Source organism: Myzus persicae, unplaced genomic scaffold (assembly GCF_001856785.1).
Source record: "Myzus persicae strain clone G006 unplaced genomic scaffold, MPER_G0061.0, whole genome shotgun sequence".
Lineage (NCBI taxonomy): Eukaryota > Metazoa > Arthropoda > Insecta > Hemiptera > Aphididae > Myzus > Myzus persicae.
In genome coordinates, this window is record NW_019102693.1 from 153539 (window position 1) to 171853 (window position 18315).

The following is an 18315-nucleotide window of genomic DNA, read 5'->3' on the forward strand; positions in this document are numbered from 1 at the left end:
ACATTACTTTCAAAATCAAATGTGTGTCTGCTAACGTAGGTAAATGTATTGAGAAAAATCAAATACATATTTCAACATTTGCATGAAATATTATTTCGTATGTAGTACTTATGTGGTATATTTTGCTAACTAAATAATTTTCCACCATAGATTTTATTATGAATAAAAATAGACATTATTATATTATTATTTTGTATCTTTGAAATTACGATTTGGTTTTGTTCGCCGTAGGTAATGTAAAGCGTAATAATGCACAAGTATGTGCAACCCGCTTCTTCCATGGTAGATTCCATTAAGTAATTACTCCGAAAAAAATAAATCTCATCCATAAATATTGTGATTTACTGCTGCGACACGTCGCCTTTAACCACATTACTTTTACTCACATAATCTTTGACACAAACCGAAAGCATGTTTCGTTTCGACATTATTATCGTAACATATCTTGTATAATAATTATTATTACATTACAATGTGCATGGAAATAATAATAAAACAAACATTAAACGTTTCTAGCACTATTATTCTTGTCTAACACTATATATTCTTGTCTATCTGTTGCAAAGCTTCACACCCACCCACTCTGGCACCAGAACTTCAGAGCACGGAGAATCCCTCCCCTTCTGGCATCCCAGCTTTAGGTAAGACGGATAATATCGTTTTACCCGCTTTCATTATAATATACGATATTAGATAACATAATAAAATAACATAAATTTATTACTATGTATTTTGTTATAATATAAATTAATAATAACTATGAAATATAATTATTAATTACGTGTATATGCGTCTGTATAATATGTACTTGTATAATATTATTTAAAGCGTCAAATATTTATTAAAGAATTATTAATCAGGCATGTGAACGTTATATAGGTAATCGTAATCAAATCGCATTGTTTGCGCATTAAAGAATGGAAAGTAAAAAAGAAATAAACAGTTTGAATATTTTAATATTTTATTCGATTGTAATGGGTTATACTTCAGTTAAAATACAATTTAATGAAAATAAAAAAACTATATAGCATCTATATTATATCCTAATACGATTAACTTATAATTATTGTTTTTACTATTAAATTATTAAATTCCAGCACTGTGATTTGGTTAAAAAATGTTTTCAGCATGAGAAAATTATTATTATTAATATAGTCTGCATATTTTATTGTAAACAATTTAAAAAATTTAAATTAAATAATTGAGACTTTTTATATACCAACCCTCTATATTTTACCGGCATACTTAAGCCTTTTATTTTTCATTCCAACTGATGAATACCTTTTAAAATGAAAATCATTGTTAAATTTCAAATTAGACATAAGTAACACGATAATTATTTAAAATTAAAAAAATACACGTGCATCTTTTGTTTGCAAAAGTATTGAACTGATTAAGTTAGTTAATAATTGTAAAATGTACTCTTAATTAAAGAAAAAATTAGGAATTTAGAAAATTTGGGAAATTATTAATAATTAGATCTGTAATAAATATCTGTATAAAATTGTATTTATATATTGCTTACAATATCTACGTAAAAAAAAAAATATTTGGATAATATTAGGAATATAATACGGTTTATCTTTAAAAAATATTCTGTTAATTTAATAATAATAAAAGCTTACGTATAAGTTCATTTCGAAGCAAAACAATAATATATTATAATAAAATAAATAAAATACACTATACGAAAATCGCGTATAATGTTAAAAAATAAAATACGAAATAAAATGTATTCTGTTGTTCAACAGGTTTCAAGGGAGTGCAGGTAAAAAAAAAAAAAAAAAAAATGAGGGTTAGAGAAAACTATAATACACTACACCCCACACCTATATCAAGTCAGACGATAGTCGTTTTCGATGTCTTAATCCTATATTTTTTTTCATCTTATGCTTGTTGTTTTTACTATTTTGCCTCGATAACTTTTTGATATCCACGTTGGTCGTGTGTTTTTGAATGTTTCAGGTCCACAATGGACGACCGATGGGAGTAACGATTTAGAAAACGGTACGTCGAACAACACGAACGGAAAAGGAGGGAAAAAAGGTAATAATAATGGAAAGGACTGCGAGGTGTTCCGGTTATAGTGGGGGGGGAGGGGGAGGGGTGTCGGGGCTTGTGTATACGTGTAATATACACACACACGCATATACATGTATAGTGCATGTAATACGTATATTGTATGCACCATATATAATATATACTTGGGACGACGCTCGCGATGTATAGCTCCCATATTCTATCGGTGGCTTCGGTCGCACAGTCATATCAGCCCGACGACGACGGTTCGCTCGTGGCACAGTGTGTCGTGCTTACGTAAATACGCATGTATATACATACGGCGATATTATATTATTATAATATATACGAGCAATATATATGTAATACAAATGTGCGTGTGCGTGTGTGTGTGTGTGTGTGTGTGTGTGTGTGTGTTAAGGGACGCACGCCGACAGATGTTGCGTTCATTATAATAGCGGCGGGAAAGAAGGAGAACAACCCTTCGGGTAAACCTTCGACATTCGATTATGGAAACACAACCGCTCCGACTAACCTCCCCTATATATACGTGTGTATACACGTATATATGTATACATATATATACCTTCTTCCCTCTCATCGCCGCCGCCGCCGCCCGCTCGTGTCCGCGTCCGTCGCGTCTTGCCCTCACCCTCGAGGGACCCATCGTGGAGTTTTCAGCTTTGTCTGTGTATAGGCGGCGGCGGCGGCGGTTTGACTACATCGCGGGCCCGCCGAACCACGTGCGTTTAAACGCTCGCTTTTATTGACCGCGGACAGCGAGAATGTAATAATATATAAAATCGTTCCCTTTGAATCGGTCGTGAAACTCGGCCGATGAGAAGAATTGAATGCCATATAATGTATATTAAATTATCATGATATGGATGTGGAAGGTATTATAATATTATATAGTCAGTTCCGTCGGGGCCGTTCCGACTTTAACGAAACGATATCGCTTTCGCATAATATAAGAATCTATATGTACATTCATACACGAATACGTGCACCTAAACGTCCCGATAATGTGTTTTATTTGTTCTTGGCAGACGATAATTCCATTTTGAACGAGATCACTCGATCCGGTCAGACGTACAGCAAACCTAACAGGCCAGACATCATCAAAAGTAAGTCGTTTTCTCAAATACTATACTATATTATGCACGTATTCTGATGTTCAATTTGGTGCATCGTGAGTCGTTCATAATTCATTAGTAGGTATAAATAAGTCAGTAAAAATGTGTATAAAAATGAGTTTATAGTTATTGATGACAGCCGATTCATGCCAGTCGTATTTTCGTTGATCGAGGGGGTGGGGCTGTCCACCCACAAACAATAATATTGTAATAATAACCAAGTTCCCCGAAATGTTTTCACTTTTAACAAGCATTATTGTTTTAGGTGTCTTTGCCTTTTTAGAATCAATAGTTTTTATCTATTTTAATAACATTTAAAAAATATATATTTTTGGGATATGGTTCGACTCGTTTCATCTCCGGAACAAAAACATTTTATTGTGTTAAATGTATTCAATGAAAATAAAATTATATTCATACTTTCATATTTTTGATTTTTTACTTAGGCAGAAACTTTGTAATTTACATCATTATTATAAATTGTAATTTATATGTTTTCGTATTATAGGTAATGTTTACAAATAGTAATTATTTATTGATCATTGACAATTGATAATATTCATGGTAAATGAAAGAAACTAATATATAACGTCGGATTTCTTAAAAAGATTTCTTCTATAAAAGCCATGGTAAAAAATAAAAACTAAGTTCTTTCTATACTTAAAATGTTCAACTACATTATATACCTTTAGACGTATTATAAAATTATCTATTTAAAAATTATAATATAAATAATATTATGTCATGCTATGTTGAATCATCCTATGACGATAATATGCAAAGTCCGCGGTGAAAGGATGATTGTCTTTTTGAGACGACACATCCCGAATTTCAGCGGATAATTGTATTATTTTCTACGTTTTCTCATTGTACCCAATTACGACAATGGTCATAAATCATAATATGTATTAATATGCAAAGTCGAAATGTAATTAATGTTTGCGCCTTTTGTTCGTACGTAGAAGTGATATGCATGATTTACTCTGTTCACTAAATGTCTTAATAATATTTTATAATATTATATCATATTAAGTGTACGTATTTGTCGGTATATATTATAGTCGCAGTACTTACCTACCTTAAAATATATATTTCGTATTATTTTATGACGATTATATAAATAATATAATATTAAATAGGTAGTTAACTACATTTAAAAAAATTACACTTTTCTCCAACAGTTATTTAAACTGTTCAAGTTTTCAACATGTTTAACGTTTCGTTATAAATTATAATATACGTATATAGTTGATAAATATTTTGTTCACAACAAAATTGAAAATACTTTTAATGTCGAATTCAAATGTATAAATATTCAATAAATCAAAAAATGAGATAAAAAAATTATTAAATTAACTACCTACAGATATTCATTGGTACTTAGATTGGTTATACACGTATACACCTTTATAAATTAAAATACAAAATAATTTATATTGTTTCATGTCATTTTTTACCCAAAACTGTTATGCATTATATATCACAAACCATTCGTATTGTTATGATGCAATGAGTTAATAATAATAACATTTCTCCCCTCTTGGGACAAGGTAATAAAACAAAAATGTGAAATTGTAAAATAATATAATTAAGGATCATTTATTATAATTATTATCAAACAGCATTTTGCATTAATGAGATAAATATGATTCATAAGATTGTGTATTTGTGTCAGTATTTAATTAATGAACTATAACATTGAAAAAACCTGGAAGTCTCCGTGCTAGTCTGCTGTATAGTAGATAATGAGAAGGTCACTGTTATGGATGTGATAAATTTCAATACAATATTTCAAAGATAAATTATTGCATATAATACGATTCTACGATTCTAAGCTGAGAGATGGCCCATACTTCTACATTATATTTTTGTAAAATTGTATGTTTAGACTTACGAGTAATTTATTTGTAGGTTGAACTAAATTTTGTCAAAAACAAATCAATTACGTATATTATATTTTAATTCATATAAGTTATGCTGATATTTTAGACTCAGAGTGGTGTGATAATTGCATTGATTTTACAATGGTATGTGGTGTTTTTGTGTGAGTATATCTGTAGTAGAAACTCTTGAATCTTCAAATTTGAGGATGGTATTTGATAGAAAATTTGAGCTAGTTGGGAATTTTAAGACATAAAAATGAAAAATACTCAGAAGTTTCAAAATAATCTGGAAAACCAAAAAACATTAAGGAATAACGAGAACTTTTACACATAACCAGATAGATTTCAACCAAATATTTGTTTTTAATGTAACTATGAATAATTGAAGATACAGAAGTTTTCAGAAAATGTTCACTTAAGGATTTTATTTTTGAGCTATTTACATTTGATGTTTCAGATTTTTTATTTATCTTCTATAAATATTGATATAAATATTTTCTCGGTTAAAAAGTTTGAAAATTTAAAAAGAAGTTCTCGGTAAGTTTTTATTATAACCAATTAAAAATATTAAATACACAATAGGAACGACTTTTTTGTCATAATTTTAAATCGACAATTTGATAAAAAATCATTCAAAATCACAAAAAGTGTTCAAAATATAGAAATAATTAAAAACGTATAAATTGTTAAATGTTTCTAGGGCTATGTTTTTTTATGGCTTGAAAATGTAATGCAAGGTTCCCATACAAACAAAGAATAACGATTTTATTTTTTTTGTATTCAAATAATAAATTTTTTTGATTTCCAACTTTTACGTATTTTATAAAAATTGTTTATAGAATGATATTTTCAAAACATTTAAATTAATTTTATGCTATTGTCCATTTAGAGTTCATGCCGTTTACTAAAAATAAAATAAAATACTGTAATTGTTAAGAGGATGCAACACCCGAAGTGTTATCTCCGTCTTACAAACGTACAACATGGCACATTTTATGTTCACAATAATAATATTATATTTTACTCTGTAATTTCTAAAATTAAAGCGAAATGACATCTTATAAAATTTAAAAACAAGATTATTATATACATCATCTCTTAGGCTTTTTATTATATTTTAATTATATTATATTTAATTTTAAAGTGTGTTATGACTTATGAGTATTTTAAAATTGTAAATCGTTTGAACATATTAAAATAAAACAGAGACAGCACATGCGGGTGTGGCGTCCTCTTAATAGCAATATTTATTTACATGATAATATACAATAGGTTGACAGATTGTCTCCACTCAGAATCGTTTTTCGTAGGCAATGACTTATCAGTGAATTGAAATTAAACACATTCATTACAGTGACTTCAACCATAACGAGTTGCACTCGGCTTCTACTATACGGCAATGTTGTTACCTACTTCCCCCCCTCTTTAAAACATTTTTTAATGTACATACCAATATACATATAAATCTATGATCGACTTAATTAATTATTATAATATGTAAAGTTTAAATATTATACATTAGGAATGATGTGAGCTATTAAATATCGACTTATAGAATACATTTAGTATTTTATTTTATTATATTCTGCAGGAAATACTTTATATATTTCATATTATAATATTATTTGCTATGTAATGAACTTTTGCATGCCGTAGGTCGGGATACCAATAGCTTATATGCAATTTCAATATTTCGAAAATTTGTACTTTGTATAGTAAATAACCTGTACTAATAAAACGTAGTGGAGAATAGTATTATGTCCCTACGAACAATGTTTTATTATTTACAAAAAAATTACCAAAACTGTTATTTTATGTTTAAATATCCAATTTTGTAGATATTTAAGCTTGTAATGTCTATGAAATAAATTGTGATACTTATAGAATTTCAATAGGTACCTACGTTTATTTTACTGTACCTACATATTTAAGCTTTTTTACCGAATCATACAAACATTAAACAACTTTAAAAAATTTAAAAAAATCGAAATCCCTAAAAATAATTTAAAATAAGCCTAAACATTTTTAATTTGCCACTGTGTAAGGAAAGTTATTATGTACCTAAGTAGTAGTGAAATATTTCATGTTTCAATAATAAATATTTTAATGAATATAACAACAAAATATTAAAAATTGTATCACTTATAAAAAATATGTGACTTAACTCTAATTTTTTGTTTGTAAAATAAAATTTAAAACAAATGTTGTAAACAAAAAAAGTAAATTTTTTTATTATATTTTCAAGCCTAAAGTTTTAAAATTAAAAAATAAGAATTTTTAACCTTCAAAATTCTAAAAACCCGCCTGAAAGTTAAAGCATTGAAACATTATAGTATTGTTCCAAAATGTAATGACGGACAAAAAAAACACACATCGTTCTAAAATCAATTTATTCATTGCTCTATTCAAAACCTAAAATATATACCCAATAGTGATAATAATATAAGAACAGCCAATAAATTAAAAACGAACGCATTATTATCGTTTGTTATGAATATTTTCATCTATAAATATTCTCAACTTTGATCCTATATCAAAAAATCCTTAATTTTAAAATATTGGTTCGTTTATATCAGCTAAAACGTCTCCTGGGGGGATAATTTGTGGACAATTGTTTGAGTAGATTAGGGTTGCCATTTTGCCAAGAGATTGATGATTCTGCCTCTTAAACGATTTAGCCGGAAACCCTCAGATAATAGTATTTTGATTTCTGTCAACTACGCAAAGTACACTATAGCTAGGCAATATACTGAATCTGTCAACAACTCAGAATAATAATTATTTCCATGTCCGATCAAATTACTTGATACGAATTCAATCGAATTCAAACGAATTTTAAAATCAAATACCTATTTAAGACTTTAAATAGGTGAGCTTAACACTTTTTTATTAGCACGAGAAATTTCAATCATAAAAATAAAGTAAATAACGTAACTATTTGAAGCGTATGTTATATTAAAAGTTTGATTCGCTATTGCCAGTTGCCACAACTCTCATGATAATATTTTTTTAATAAAAATAGGGTTTTTAAATTCTGTGAACAGTGAAAAATCTATTTATTCAAATTAAATTACTCTTACAATGTATTTAATTATTCATATTTTCTGAGCGAAGCAATGAATATATAAGTTTTCCAACCATGTTTTCCATTTTATTTCGGTAAATATACATTTTTTTAACGTTCATGAATCTTCAATCCTATCAATATTTAGGTTAGTTTGTACTTTCATTAATGAGGTCAGTTTAGGTTTCTTCTGTAATTTCTTCTATAGTTTCTAAAACATTTAAATCTATTTTCAAGATTTTATTCTATAAATAAAAATATTAAGTCAACTTTTAAAAACTTTGACTAATACATCTAAAAGTCGAATATTAAGTAAAATTATATTATGTTTTATAACTTAACATTTTTATTATTATTATAATACGAGTATATGATATATTATTATATTACTATTAAGTATTTCGTATCCAAAACAATATATTAAGGTAAAAAAGGAACAGTTTTTAATACTAAAATTCAAATTTAAAACTATTTTATATCAAAGAAAAAGGGACATTGTACCTATATTTTGAGAATTCGTGGGTTTATAAACGTTTTTAATGCAATAAAATGACCTTCCGAGTAACTTTAATATATTTTCTTAAAAAAATATTTGGATTACCTTTTTTTAATATTGCATACATTACATATTTTAGTTAACAATATTACGGGAAATAAATATGCATCGATAAATGTTTTTTTTTTTTTAATTTGTAACCAAAAACTAACGATTTATTTCCTTGAAAAATAAAAACAAATTAATCAATTAATTAACCATTAAGTTTGTTGTTATATCTGTTGAATATCATATATTGAGGGCGAATGAATTGTGTGGTTATAAACGTTACTAATACAAACAATTTGACTCAGATTGTATTTTAAGAAAAATATTTTTTTTTACTTTTACGTCGTTTTAAAAATCAAAGCGATAACTATAAAAAAAACTGTATTTTCTGTTGCTGTTATTTGTATACCAAAGTCGATTTTTTGGTTCATAAAAAAATGGTTGTAAAAACATGAAATTTTCATATTTTATAAATTGTATTATTTTTTAGACCCTATATTATATATATATATATCATACATTTTATGCTTATGCGTTATATTGTTTTTAATTATTGAGATCTATATAAGGTAATGAATTTAAAAAAATGATTATTGCATTCCAATTGGGGGTACCTATACTTGTGGCTTTTAAATTGTATTTGATATCATTTAATAATATATTAGCTGTTTAAAAACATGTGCTAAAAATCTTGACTACCCATCATATTGCATGTTGCAATCATGTATAATTATTTAAAATTATATGTTCAAAGCTAAATGTTCTTTAATCTGTTGTACTATATGACAATGTCAATTAATTTTATACTTAACATAAAGTTTATTATTAATATCGATGGTTTAGTCTTGGTTAATTAATAACAGTTACAATTTACATACAAATCGTTTTATGTATGTTTTACATTTTATAGTACAATGTAAATTATGTACCTACTTACACAATTATATAAATGGTTATATAAAAGTTTTCTGTTATACAACCTTGATATTCAAATCAAATTAATACAATTCTAGTAGGTCAAGATTTAACACAATGTTTTATTTTTAATAGAATAAGAATATTAATTGAAGAAATTAAATTAATATTTGATTTGTCAACTCTACTGTAAATTAAATTATGACGTGTAATACATACTATATAAATAAAAATTGCGTTTTATTATGACAACAAAATAATTTTACTCACGTGAAGGTGACGTCTGTAATATAATTTGATTATTTAATATACATTAAGCAATTAAATTATGATAATTTAGTAGGCTTGAAAAAGTACCAATGAATTTATTAATTAATTTGTAATATTATTTACTAGTTGTTATAATAAAGCAGAGATGGATAATATTTATCTTAGTGTTGTGCTTTTGAATAATGCAATAACTATATCATATTATAATCGTCAAAATAAAATAAAACTCGAGCGGAAAACAATTTTCGTTAAACCTGTTGAATGTTCGCCGTCATCGCGACTCCAATAAAAAGCAATAACTCAAAGTATAATCGTTATTTTATGAATAAATATATAATAATATACATGTAACAGTTAATAGCCATCATAATTTTACTTGTCGGCGAGTAAATTTTTTGAAAACCAAGAATAGTGTAACTATTTATTTTTATATCTAAAATACAACTCCGGAGCGCGACTACGCCGGGGAATAATAATATTTTGCTTAATTTGTAAAAGTTCCGTCAAAATCCCCACGGCTAATAAAGGAGCGGTGGGTGTGTGAAATGCGAGGGGACGTCCTCTAGAAAACGAATTACATCCGCCGAGACGCGCGCGCGGATTCGTATCAATTTTCCCCGCAAGTCAACCGCGGACTTGCAGTTTCCGGTCTCGCGTATATCCGATATAATGGATCACGCACACCCCACGATACGTATAATGTGTATAGGTATACAACGAAATGTCGACGGGTTACGACCCTTGTAGAACACGCGTTAATCTGCGGCCAAAAGCTTGCCCCGCGCACCGTCACTTACCGCTCACCAGGTATGTGGTGACGCGCTGCAGTGAGGTGGAATAAAATCTGCGTGGGTGGGTACGCAATCAAAATTTCGTTGACTAGATAAACATGCGTTTATCAACTGACGTACGACCCGCTGCATATCCCTCCTCGTCGTCGCATACATACATTTTTTTTTTCACAATTGTGAGATATTATTTCAAAATGTATGAAAATTAATTATAATGTATATTTTTAACTATAATAATAATATTATATTAAATACGGAATTACATAAGTATATTTAATTGTAAAACGTATGAAAATGAAATATAATTAAATATAGTATTGTTTTTTTTTGCCGTGAGGAATTTACATAAGCGATTTTTTTTGTTTTGAGATGTACCTATATAGGAACTTACACATCTCATTTTCATATATTTTGTTTAGGAACTCATATACTATCTCATATGGAGGAATTAATGAAATATGTACTTCTTTCCTGCTATTCTTATTCCCCACCAGAAGTGGACCCAGAATCAATTAATATGATTGAAAATATTTCTTGTGTTTACCAACCAGTATGAAGATTTTAGTTGGTAAAAGTTCATCAGTTTTAATTAGTTACAGTCTCATTATTGTAATGTCAGTTTATTCTCTTTCGCTGTCGAGATTTCAAAATTTAGGTACATATTATTTTGCATCATGGTTGTATAATATACAATATTATAATATTATGGTCAGCCCTAAATAGTCGGATGAAATATAATGATAATATATAGTGAAAAACCGAAATGTCGGGAAAAAATTAATTCAATGACAACCACATAGTTAAAGTTGGATGTTTGTTTTTTTACAATAAATCGTAATACATCTGTCCAGTCATATTTAATATAACGTGAAAATAACATAACATAAAACATCCTTCCTCTACTTATAAATACCCCGAATTCCCTCCGTAATGTTTCAAGTCCCAGCGCAGAGGCGTTTTCGATTAATATTTTAATCCGATACCATAAGGGTGGAATCGGGGTAAACCATATCGACAAGCAGTGGTATACCGAGAAGGAACAAAATATTGAGAAATAAAATATTGCAGACTTCGGCGTACCCCGTCTAGAATTCTAACCGCCCAACCAACGTATATTATATTAAAGGATGTGCAAGTCAAGGACGCCGGCCACATGTGCGCGATCCCTGATGCTCAAAGGATGCTTCGAAATAAACATATTTTTATGTCGGGATTGAAGGGGGTTTGACGGCAAGTTTGAGCCGACTGATTTGAAAGGCGAGACAGCTGCTATATATAGAGGACTTACACAGCTATTGCAAATCTTCTTCTCTCTAACGAATCAATCGCATACATTCTCGAACCCACTCGGAGACTAATCTCGAAAGGGGAACCCCGCGGCAACAATATCGTGCGGCGATAGGTTTCGCTGGAGAATATCAAGTATAACAATATGCTAATATGATGATATTATCGGCGTACTCCGACAGGTATATATAGGCATTATAATTTACAATAATATAATAATCATCGTCGAATCGAGAGACTGCACAATCACGGTGGATAACGAACTGGCCCAGCGATCACTGTGCACAATATGTTTTGTATTATAAACTATAATATTATTATACTTATAGGTAATTGGTATCATAGAGGTAGGTAAGTAGGTGGTGGGTGGCAGTATTTTGCTAAAAACAGTTCCCTCCCGTTTCTGGTTAATCAATTGGTGGGGGGGGGGGGGGCAAGTGGTACTTATTCTGTCATGACTCATAATGATTCATTTGAATATTCAAAAATCACGCGAGAAAAAATATAAGCCCTGCGAGTTCTCGTCGATTAAAAAACATAATAATACCTACGCTATGCCCGGGTGGATGTAAATATTGTATAATATTATATAGGAGCGCCGAGTTAAACGATATTCGCTGAAAATCGGATCACGCGACGTAATAACTGCAGCAGAGCTGACTCTCCCGTTTATTGACACGATAAGTGCAAAGCAAACACTGTCGTTTCAGGCTGCATAAATAATAATCATTGCCCCGTGTTGATTTTTAAAAAAATTATATCGGTTTACATAATGCGCTGGAATCAATAGAGCTGTGTACAAGCATATCTAATATAATAACAAACACTATACCTAGCCACATGCACGTGAACGCACACGCCGATGTACAGACATTTACGTTAGATTTCTCTGCGAGCATCTCGTTCATCTATTTCCGCGTTCGTTTATTAATCATAAAACGACGTGCAAACATATTATTCTACGCCGATGAGGTGGACGTGATGTTCGGAGTGTATATATATATATATAATATGCGTGTCGATTATTATAATATAGGTACGCAAGTATATACACCACGTATTTCATGTGCACGCAGAATATAAATTGTTATTATTTTAGCCCCTCGTGTGGTGATGGTCGCGGCATAATGTTCGACCATAAGTACTATTATATTCAATAAAATAGATAGCAAAAATGTTTTGCGTTTTCATTTCAATATAACATGTCTATACTTATATATGTACGCAACGGTATTGCGGTTAGACGATGTGAATACACCATTTTAATGATTAATAAATATTCATCTCATATATTATTATAGCAACATTACGTAACATTACGTTCAATGGTACACAGTGGCGTCCAGGGATTAATCAAAAATTATGTATATATATATATATATATATATATTTATTTATTTATTTAAATATGTACACCACGTGTACGTAATAATTTATAATTCCAATCAAAACATTAAGCTTAAGCCGCAATAACAATAGCTGCGAAAGACCCTATAGCCACTAGTTTTCCGTCTAACTTTCCACTCCGGTTTTCCAATCCCCGGTATCAAACAAACAGCCATCTATTCCTATATACCCGTTGACTTTATTCAAATCCACTGCAATCCCTTTATTGTAATATCCACTGAGAGTCTTCCAGAAACTTCTAGAAACGTCTTAAGACACAAACACAAATAAAAACATTTAATATTTATCGTCGCGCTGAAACAATAAATGAGATATTTGCATCGATTAACAAAGTAAACGACTTGTACCTATATATTTGAAATACACAATATGATTCATTTTCATAAGTTACACGAATTTTACTTTTGAACATTCGTCTAAAAACATAATAATTATAAGTCGTAATAAACACGCGCACATAAGCGTTCGAGATAATATCAAATTTATGATATTATAATAATTATTTCGCTTACATAGGTATTATAGGTTTATGCATATTTGGGTAGCATATTAAATGATTTCAGTATTTATTTTATATTTGCTTAATCACACACATAATAAACACAAGATAATTTAAAATAATAATATTAATTTAATATTTTTTGGAAAAAAAAATCAGAACAAATCCATCAATTTATATAGATTTTAATAATATAATGATTAAAGGGTTTATTTAATGGTACCTATATTGATGTGCAATTATCTATAATTTATTGATCTATATAACGGTTAACCATAATATAATAATGTATTTATGATTTAAAGATATAGTGGTTCGTCATCTATTTATATGAATGGTTTACAAAATCTTACTTTATATTTATATGATTATTATATTTTTTTAAATCGATGGGTTGAATCAACAAATATTTAGAAAATGTCCAGTAGAATGGTGTGAATAGGTTCTTAGTATAAAATTAATTAAAATTGTTTTAAATATTTTTAAATTTTCTTTGTGTTTAGAAACTTATAATACAAGTAATACTAAAATGTTTAAAGTTTCAGATTTTAATATTGATTTTGAATAACGACAAAATAATTGAAATCGTTATTTTTCCGTTTGAATATCTAATGCTCCGAAATTTGAACTACAATAATAACCATTATAAAAATATTGAGTCTATGTGTTTTTTCTATTTGTTAACTACTATAAGAAAAACTTATAAAAACCTTGTGTTCAAACTTTTTAACGGAGACACAAAATTACGGTCAACATAAATAAAAAATAAATAAAACTTAAATGTAATGAAAAACCTCAAATGTCTATAAATTATTGAAATAGTGCTAACATATTTTGAGAATTACACAATAATGTACATATAAAAAAGATTAATAAACAAGTTTTTTCTCATGATTTAGAAAAGTTCTCAAAATGTCTCACTTTTTTTCCCGAAACACAAACTAAATCTAGTTTGCTACCAATAACAATCACCAAAATAGAGAATGTAGACATATTTTCACCACTACTCACTCGTGCAAGTTAGGTTGAGCATGTATTGGATTCTATAAATGGTTATATTTCATGCCTAACCTCATTCTAACTGTATATTCGTTAAACTATAAATATTATAGTAATTAATGAAGTCGATTAATATGCAGTATGCGTAGGTATTTAAACATTTTTTCAAGAGTTTAAAATCAATATTATTTTAGACCGTTATTTAGAAAAAGTTAATACTTTTTTAACAAAACATCAGGGAAAATTATTTAACTATTATAATATGATACAAATGTGAAATATTATGTTGTTAAAAATGTACCTTGTGTTTTGCTCAGGATTTAAAAAACTTCATTATACAACTTAAATATTTGGCAATTTGTTTTTAAATTATAATTGTTTAATACAATATAGTATAACATTATTCTGAATATGATCTTTAAACTTTAAAGTAGTCCAATATCTGTAACTTACCATACATTAAATAAGAAGTTTTAAGCCCGAATGTTCAAATAATAAGTTCATAGGGTCATAGGGAGCACCCTCATCAAATAAAATTTTTGTTTTGTACTCTAATAAAACCAATAAAATATGGAAGTAGTAACTATATGGCATGATTTTTAATTTCACCTCCCGCAAATAAATTTGAATTTATTTCGAATAAATTGCCTTGTACATTTTCATATAACGAGCGTTGAGTAATGTTTATAGTAATTTCGTTAATTGATGATAAATATAAAATCACAATTGTTATTTTATATACTCAGAATTATTATTAATACCTATAGTCTATACGCATATTAAATATTATAATAACTGTTATATTATATTCAAGTCAAAATTATTGTCAGTCAAGAAAATTTAAAGTTGTAAAAACAAATCACAGCCAATTTAAGTGCAATTTCGTAATAAACACAAACCAAATAAAGTTAAAACTTCATTGTTTTACCTGTCAAAAGGTATTACGATTAAATCTAATTTATGTACTTATGTGTACCAACTCCACGTCATTGTGGACTGCACATCTATCAATTTGACCAATAAAAATAATACTACTTATCGTTGGTTTGGGGAAAAAAATGGTAGTAGTAATAATAATAATATTGTTTCCAAGTAATATAATCTTTGAGGGGACACATGGACACATTGATATATACGCCAAACTGACCCAGAACTTTGTAATTCGAGGAGTTTATAAACCCTCCAAATCCGTCCGACATTTTCGTATAATAGACAAGGCTCTTGACGAGATTTATAAAGTGAAACACTTCATAAAAAGTTGAACTCCTCAAAAGAGTTTGCCACTACGTGTTACGTGCACTTTTATTCCGACAAACCAGCTCGAGAAAATAATCACATTTCCACCGTTAGAACACGACCCGTTAATTATTAATTATACTTATCACCTTCGGATATTGGCCCTATAAGTTTATTGGTACATACACAACACACAACATAATATGACAATGAGGAAATATAAATACATAATATTATATACACGCCTATTACTATTATTATTATTATTATTTATTTGGCCTGAAAAATATGGAGATGGTGGATTGATCTCGTCCACCTGCAATATAAGAGTTATAATTTACTAGTTTTTCAACGCGATGATATTACATTACATATTATATATTATTATTACGCCGATATATCTTCATGGACGACAATAAATCGAAATACAAATATTCGGTGATAAAATCAAGTACTATATAATTATTTAGTAGATGATTTTTTAGAACTCGAAGAATAATGTATTGATTGTGTTGGCCGGGTCAGGGCCAAATGCTCCTCGCAGTTGTAGTAGGTCGTCTGCTCGATTTTTTGTAATTTGTCCGGATGTCCGCGTGAAATTAGATTAAGACGTGTAGGAGAAATTCTCCGATTGTTCTTAGACGTGGCACTTATCTGACATAGTTCACGCAACAACCAACCCTTGCGTCAACCGCATATGTACCTACACCTTTATTTACAATTCTGAGTCTATTAAGAGGACTTTAAACCCGCATGTGTTGTCTCCGTCTCACAAGAGCGTAACATATTACATTTTACGTTCAGCAGATCGCGCTTGGCTCTGTTAGCTTAAAAAGTAGAGTGAATTGACCTCTCGTTAAAATTAAGTGTAAGATTATTGCGGAGGGCTTCTCTTGGGCTTTTTACTGTATTTTTATTTTTAGAAGAGTTATGAGTATTTTGAGTCGTCCAAAAAATTTACAATTTTAAAATACTCATAACTCTCGGACAACGCATGCGGGTTTAACGTCCTCTTAAGCGTTACTTCTCGAAGCCTCAGCAGTATAATATATTATAATGGTTGGCGACGGAAATTGAAATTGAAATGTCATTACTCATTATTATTGCGCTGTTAGCTGTTGTACAGAATATAATACCTACTACCTATAAATCGTCGTCATTGTCGGCTAAATAAATACTTTTGCTAGGTGTACGGACCAATATATTGGAAAACATAAATTAATATTTTTAAATACTGTACGACAGTAGGTATACGATTCAAGGGCCCCACACGACGCCATAATGCATAGTTAATATTATGTTGTGTTAACGTTTATCCTTCAAAATGAACGTGTTCGATCATAACACTGCAGTTTGTTCGACACAAACACACGACACGTTCTCGTGTTATATTTATTATGTTATCGTCATTATACGCATATGTCATCTGTGTGCATCTCGTTATTTGAATAATAAATTCATTAAAAAACTACGAAAAAATTGTATATAAGAATAGAAAATGTATTATTTCTCTGTTATTTGTACAGACCAGAAATGAACACTATAGCCGGTACCGACCTATGAAATATGACGTTATTATAATATGCGTAATATATTTTACGGCGTGTTTGGTACAAATGATATCATACGAATCACATCACGCGAATATACGTTTGTTCCGCGTCGACGACGATAAAATAACAATATGATCTGTGGCAGCGAATAATAATAATAATAATAATATATTATATTTTATACATTCCGAAATCTCGATGCGTTCGTTTATATATTATCGTTGTTATTTGTTTGCCTTTATAGTTGGCCGCAAGGAATACGACAGATTTTGTAATCGTCGCGGAATAAATCGATATCGCGTGTCGTGTATTTCTGCTCTACGAATTGTATAATATGTATATATATATATTATATTATATTTTTACGAGAATATAATAATATCGAATAATACGTGATCGGTGTGCTAATTCGTTTTGGCTGTGTTTTTTTTTATTTTCAGATTCGACGCCAAGACTGATTCCGACCATAACCGTGCTGGTCTTGACGGCCGCTGTCCGACTGTTGTCCAGGCGACGAGAACGGATGATGTAAAATAATATGGTTTTCGCACTTTTTTGAAATACCAATAAATGATTAACGTAAACAAAAAAAAACAATATTAAATTATCCATACATATTATTATTACAAACAATATAATTATTAATAAGCTCAACTTCCTCGTCCACTTCTTCCTTATCCGGCACGTATTATTATTATTATTATTATTATTA

The 18315-nt window shown here is 29.2% G+C and overlaps 1 protein-coding gene across 4 annotated transcripts in view; it reads left to right on the forward strand.

Moving 5' to 3' along the window:
* LOC111032959 (neurotrimin-like) overlaps positions 1 to 18309 on the forward strand; it is a 106006-nt gene extending 87697 nt beyond the window's left edge. The window contains exons 7-10 of one of the 4 annotated variants that reach the window (XM_022313460.1): positions 567 to 641; positions 1966 to 2046; positions 3069 to 3146; positions 18044 to 18309. In XM_022313460.1, the coding sequence (XP_022169152.1) occupies positions 567 to 641; positions 1966 to 2046; positions 3069 to 3146; positions 18044 to 18135 (326 nt within the window). In that variant the 3' untranslated portion in view covers positions 18136 to 18309. Of the gene's footprint in view, positions 1 to 566; positions 642 to 1965; positions 2047 to 3066; positions 3147 to 18043 lie in introns of those variants that run through there. The other 3 variants (XM_022313462.1, XM_022313461.1, XM_022313463.1) reach the window with 3 other exon arrangements.
* The last annotated feature ends 6 nt before the right edge of the window (positions 18310 to 18315 follow it).